Source organism: Musca autumnalis, unplaced genomic scaffold (genome assembly GCF_047663935.1).
Source record: "Musca autumnalis isolate F117 unplaced genomic scaffold, ASM4766393v1 scaffold_3, whole genome shotgun sequence".
Lineage (NCBI taxonomy): Eukaryota > Metazoa > Arthropoda > Insecta > Diptera > Muscidae > Musca > Musca autumnalis.
In genome coordinates, this window is record NW_027411866.1 from 101,358,520 (window position 1) to 101,364,519 (window position 6,000).

At 37.5% G+C, this 6,000-nt stretch overlaps 1 protein-coding gene across 23 annotated transcripts in view; it reads right to left on the reverse strand.

The window, feature by feature from the left end:
* The window catches only part of LOC141397194 (uncharacterized), a 55,478-nt gene extending 50,302 nt beyond the window's left edge, over window positions 1-5,176 (reverse strand). For 4 of the 23 annotated variants that reach the window (XM_073973246.1, XM_073973242.1, XM_073973230.1 and 1 more), the window contains exons 1-2: window positions 4,927-5,175; window positions 3,451-3,667 (exon numbers count right to left, since the gene is read on the reverse strand). In XM_073973246.1, coding sequence (XP_073829347.1) covers window positions 3,451-3,506 — 56 coding nt within the window. In that variant the 5' untranslated portion in view covers window positions 3,507-3,667; window positions 4,927-5,175. Of the gene's footprint in view, window positions 1-3,450; window positions 3,668-3,828 lie in introns of all 23 variants that reach the window. The other 19 variants (XM_073973231.1, XM_073973220.1, XM_073973238.1 and 16 more) reach the window with 17 other exon arrangements.
* Between the last annotated feature and the right edge of the window lie 824 nt (window positions 5,177-6,000).

The window sequence follows — 6,000 nt, forward strand, 5'->3', positions numbered from 1 at the left end:
GACGGACGGACGGAATATCGACTCAGAATTTTACCCTGATCGAGAATATGTATATCTTTATAGGGTCGCAAATGATAATTTCGATGTACACATTACAAACGAAAAAACAAACTTAATATACCCTCTTTACTATGGTGGAGGGTGTATAAAAACCTTTCAAAGGTAAAAACCCTTGGCATTTTACAATCGATGAATAAAAGTCTTCATAAGTCTTCCATAGAAAGAGGATCGTTTGCAGCTATCCTATACATAGAAGATCCTTCATAGGTCTTGGTAAGCATTGTCTTCCGGGTAAACCCCTACGCCAAATGTTCTTCTTTAAAAAGGTTATATGGTTTTAAAAATGACTCTTTAGCCTTCTTCATTCCCTTCTGGGCTGAGTTTACGATATTGGTGCGATATTTAAGCCACAACCTTCTAAATACTGAAAATCGGGAGCTACCGTTCTATGGGGGCTATATGAAGACGCAGACCTATACCGACAAATTCCAGGTGGAAAGTTTATTCCTAAGAAAACCTTTCACGAATCTGCCATCATTCGAGTCATCAAATTCTACACAGTGATGACCATGGCCAGGTTTCAACTTAATTCCCTACAACTTTTAATTTGTTCGTTGTAAATTTACTAAAAATTGAATCCGAACTGTAACACAATTTTATAATTACATACATTGCAAAACAGCCACGCCACTTGACATTCAATTTGACTTCGCTTTGAGACATTTCAAATGTTTAATATGGACACCGTTTATATACATAAATTATGGCAATTGGAAAGCAAAAAAAATTAAATTGTATTTATTTTTTTCTGAAATTGTAAAACGGATTCTAAAAATAGAAAACTACTTTCGTTACGATTTTAAGACAGTTTCGATGCTAGATAAAGCTCTTTGGAATATAATAATAATATATAATTTTCACCATTCGTGTATTTTAAACGTTGTTTTTATTGCGGATTGAAAAAAAACTAGCGTGCTAGTTTTACAAATAAAAACAGCAGCAAAAAAAGCAAAACTGCTCTACTTGCTTTTACCCCAGAGATTGTCGCATTAGAATTCAATTTCACAGAAAACAGAACTGTAAAAATTGCGAAAATTTAAAACACACACGATGATCGATAGCTCGTGCATAGTTTGTCGTATTCATTTTTTTAAGCATTTCAAAATCTATGTTCAAATGTGGTTACAGGCATTTTGAGGTCACACATTTTGGGTCACTATGAAAATTTTTAATTATTTTTAACACTTCTCTGATGTGCCGATATCAGATTTCTATTACAGAACAAACTTGGATGTTCAGTGCTTAACCACCACCACCGCCATTGATGTTGGATGTAAAGTTTGATGTTTACCCAAACCACAAATCGTGTAATGGTTCTACAAACCCAACAAAATTCCTGATCAATCCCTTGACAGTGGCTTCTACGATACGATATAGTTGCGGCAACCAGTATACATAAGATCGCGTTCGACATATTTTGTTCTGCTTACTGTTCAGCTAAGATTAAACAAAGTCATGGACCACATGTAATAGGTAGATGTCTATATTGGGATCAATTCAAGCGTTCACAATGCAAAGTAGTGCGAGGAAAGGTACTCTAAATGATGAATGTCGTGATGACAGTTGAAAAAGTCGTTCATTCCTGACAGGGACGTAACCAGAAATACATTCTGAACACCATTTCGAGGATGGCGGCCTAATGAACAAAAGAATGGATATAAACCTTTATTTCCTATTTAATCTGGTAGTATAATATTGTGACGGATCCCACAGGATGTGGCCAATAGGTTTGGCAGGGCAGTTGAAAATGTTTAGTGGATCTGTATTGGATACTGGACAGCTGTTTCGCATGTTCGATCCATGTCCCAATAGGAATTGAGCTGACTCTACCATCCAGACGTAGTTGATCCACTGCTGAGCGGTGGGACTCTATCTACCATGTGATAAATAGTATGACTCCCAAGTAACACCCTCCACCATGTAAATGGTACACTGAAGAAATGAGGAGGCACATTGTCGCAGTTCTCGGGCAGCGTTCGCATAATTCTAAATACCATTAATAATATTCCATTGTATTCGTCTACCATAGACCTGAAATCACGTTATATGTGACCAAGGTATTATTCTTTTTGTACCCCAAGTGCTGCCAGGACTTGAGATCCTAATTCCAACTTCTTTTAAATAGAAGTTTCATTCCTTACAGATGTGATCAATAATAGAACCCGATGTCAAAATCGTGCAATAATCCCCTTACGTAACAATCTTTATGCGATCACGACACATTGCCTCCATGTAATAGTTCTCAGGGCAGCATTCTGACAGGACCGAATATTCATCCATTGCGTAGGGTAACAATTGTTGTAGAACAGATTTGATACCGACTTAGTTGTTAAGTCCTGGGCATAGTACTGGATGGCTAATCAATGACGTATGGCTAGGCTCATGGTAAATGATTTTGACTGAAGAAACCCAACCTACGGATACCGTGACTGTAGTTTCGAAAGTAGACGGAGAAGGGTACCCTGCATAGAAGTTGTTCTATGTAGACCTTCTAGAACAGGCAGTGGCCCTGAGTCTCAGCCAGGATAGTGTTTCCGCTGGGACCAACAACAGTTTATCGGATGACGAAGCCATACCACAGTCATTCCAGAGACTGTAGTCGTCAATAAACTGGTCTCGTAAAGAGCTACGTCGCATTAGATCTCTTTCTACAGAGGAAAACCATCACAATTTACAATGGATAATGTTGCGAATGTCATAAGAAAATGGGCAAGGTGGTCCCGATACTGAACCCTGGTAGGGATGTCATTATAGGTGAATTGTAAAGACCGATTTCGCTTTTGTCGCCAGTAGTGAAGACTCCTGAGACCCCAGGGTCAGGAAGAACTATTCAATTTCAGGAACAAAAAGTAGAGTGAAGCAGGGAGTTTCCCAAGGTGGGTGATATCTCCGGAACTGTTTAACCTCTATCTCTTTTGTATTCCGCCACTCCAGACGGCATTGACATCGTAACGTATGTATCCACATATACTGGGTATCTCGGCGTCAGATATCTTCCCTGATGCCATTTGTAAAAGGCTGAGTTCCAATTTGACAGGTCTTACCAGTTTTTTCCACGCTAGGAATATGCAAATATCCGCCACTAAATCTACGGCCACTCTGTTCCTCACATGGATGGTAGAGGTGAGAACGGAGTTAAATATTATGGTCGATGGTACCAGAATTTCGACCACAAACTACCCCAAAGTTAGGGGTCACATTCGATAACATTTTCATTTTGACTGCGCATTCCACAGCTAATATAATAATATAAAAGTTCTAAGCCAATTTTTCGATTAATTCATGTAATGTATGATATGTGTGTATGTATGCCTTTATGTATAAGTTATGCTATAATGATGCATTAGTAAGATAAAACGTATAACACTTCTTGAGAATCTTGAAACTTACCTGTGTTCAATTATTTGCTGAGTTCTGCTATCGAAACGATATAAAACTTTATACATGGAGAATTATTATCACTCGGTTTGCCGTTAAGCATTAAACGGCAATCAACAGTTTCGAACTGAGATTTATTTCTTTGAGAATTACGAAGAAGGCAGACAATGGAAGCTGCTTGTTATTGCTGATGATGAACAATGCGAAGCTGTTTGTTGCAGTTTCTGTGCTAAAAAAATAAATATCAACTTTATTTAGGATGTGCTTGTCTGCTCTGTACAACGACACAACAAAATAAATAATGGCTTATAAAGTGGCGTTGATGATGGTATTGTTACAGGCGACAAGTTGGGCGGACGGACTTGACACCAAATTAAAACAAAAACACACCGTTCAGCCAACCAACCAGTCAGCCAGCCAGCCAACAAATTCAAGAAGTCTCTTTTTGAAAGCCATGTTAACCAAAGACAACACAATAAGAACCAGTTCGACTTGTCTCTTATAAGAAATTGAAAAAAAAAAATGTTAATCAGCAGCTAATAAAAGAAAAGAAAAAAAAAACAGCCATGAAATATTAACTGGTGTGGGAGAGAGAAAGGGGGACGACTTTCAGGTGTTGCAGGAGTGTAATTATTTATAGATCCCTCCAAAGTAACAAGTGTTACCAAAGCTAATAATAAATCCAATAAATCGTCATGAAACCGAAAAGCGAATAAAAATTAATTTCTTTGTTTTCTTTCTATCATTTCGTTGTTGGCGAAGGTAGCAGTTAAACCCTCATTAAATATATTGCCATTTGGGGCTACTGTCTTTCTTGTTCCACCTTCCTTTGTTAACTTCGTTTAACCGGGAGTTGTCTTTGTTTTGGTTGCAGAAAATGTCTTCAGCAACCAGAAGAAGAAAATGAACAAAATGATGGGAAATAACAAGAGGAGTACTAAAGGAGGAGTATAAAGAAGCATCATGCAGCAACAACAACTCCTCTCTAAACATCGTTTCTTTTATGTGATGTCTGTGGCTGTTTCTTGGTCAGCTACTTGTCTTGAGCAGTTGTTGGGCCAAAAAAACACTGGACCACAAAAGCATCTTTTTTACTTTTTTGGTTGGAAGTACAACAACAACACAAGCTTAAGCTTCACACAGACACACACAAGTTTAGCTTAATGAAATAAAAGAGGAAAGGAATGGTTAGTTTTAGTGGTCAACTGGGCAACTTGTTTCATACTTCTTGTTGGCTGGTGCTTGGCTGATGGACTGTGTTGGTCTGTTCATTCAAAAGCACGTAGCAGCATCACACGTTAATACATTCCAATCTCACGAACTTCTTTTTTCTTGTAATGATAACTGACAATCGTAATAAATGGTTTTCCAAAAATATGGAAAAATGGAAAGAAGGCACCAGACTCAAATCGCTGTGTCGTACACTACCACTTTTTCTGGTTGGTTTTTTGTTTCTTTATTGTTGTTTTTGCAGATTTATTACTTTACTTCACTTTAATTTTTTTCAAGCTTCGTGACCGGTTTAATTTACTCTCTTCCGTTGTTCTCTGCTTTACATTAATATTTCACTGAATCAACAAATTTGTTTTTGTCTTCTTTTTGTTATAATTTGTTTATTGTTGTAAATTTTCGTTAACTTTGTTTTATGTTTTGTTTCTCTGGTATTGGTATTGTGGTCAAAACTTTCCGACGTTGCGCATCCAACGATATTAATTCATTAACTTTTTATGAAGAACTGTTTTGTGTAGGGATAAGCAAAGTCGATTTCGTTTAATCGATTATTAGTCGCGTAGACGACTATTGACTGTGCGAAAATCGTATAATCGAAAAAGAGCTGCCACCCATCTACGAACTTGATCATAGTCTGTGTTTAGACACACAAATTTCTCGAGAAAGTAAATTGAGTTTTTTGGGAGAGAGCGGAGAGGAAAGAGCTTCTCAATACTCTATCCCACACCCTATTGCCTAAAAACTGAATTTACTTTCCCGAGAAATTTGTGTGTCTAAACACGGACATAGCGATAGCGATGAACAAATGTTTCTGTTCCAGAACCTGCAAGGAGTTACTATTTAGTACTACGATAACAATTGGTATGTTCCTTTAAGCTGGGTACACATTGCCAGTTTTGAATGTCGATATTTAGCAATTATCGATAACTGTCAAACCGTCCAGAAACCACAAAACATTTTGCGGTTGCATGATGAATGACACACTAGCAAGCAATGAACTTCAAAATAATGGGAAAGTTTCGTATGAAAGTTTTAGCGTGTAACATAAGAGAAAGCTGTCATTCAAAACTGACAATTGGTCTGTTCCTTTACTTCTGAAAATGGTAAAACCGGCAAAAGTAGTAAAAGTTTAAAACCGGTCCCATATGAATTGTATTCCATAAAACCCTCAAAAAGTCGAAAATAAATTCCCCATCGTATGACCACTTTTTGCGTGGGTATTTCTATATGCTTTCCAACGATAGCTATTGTAGCAATCGGTTCAGTAGAGCCGGGTCAAACCCGGGTTTTGTACCCGGATTTTCGGGTCAAATAACAGGATAAAAAATATTT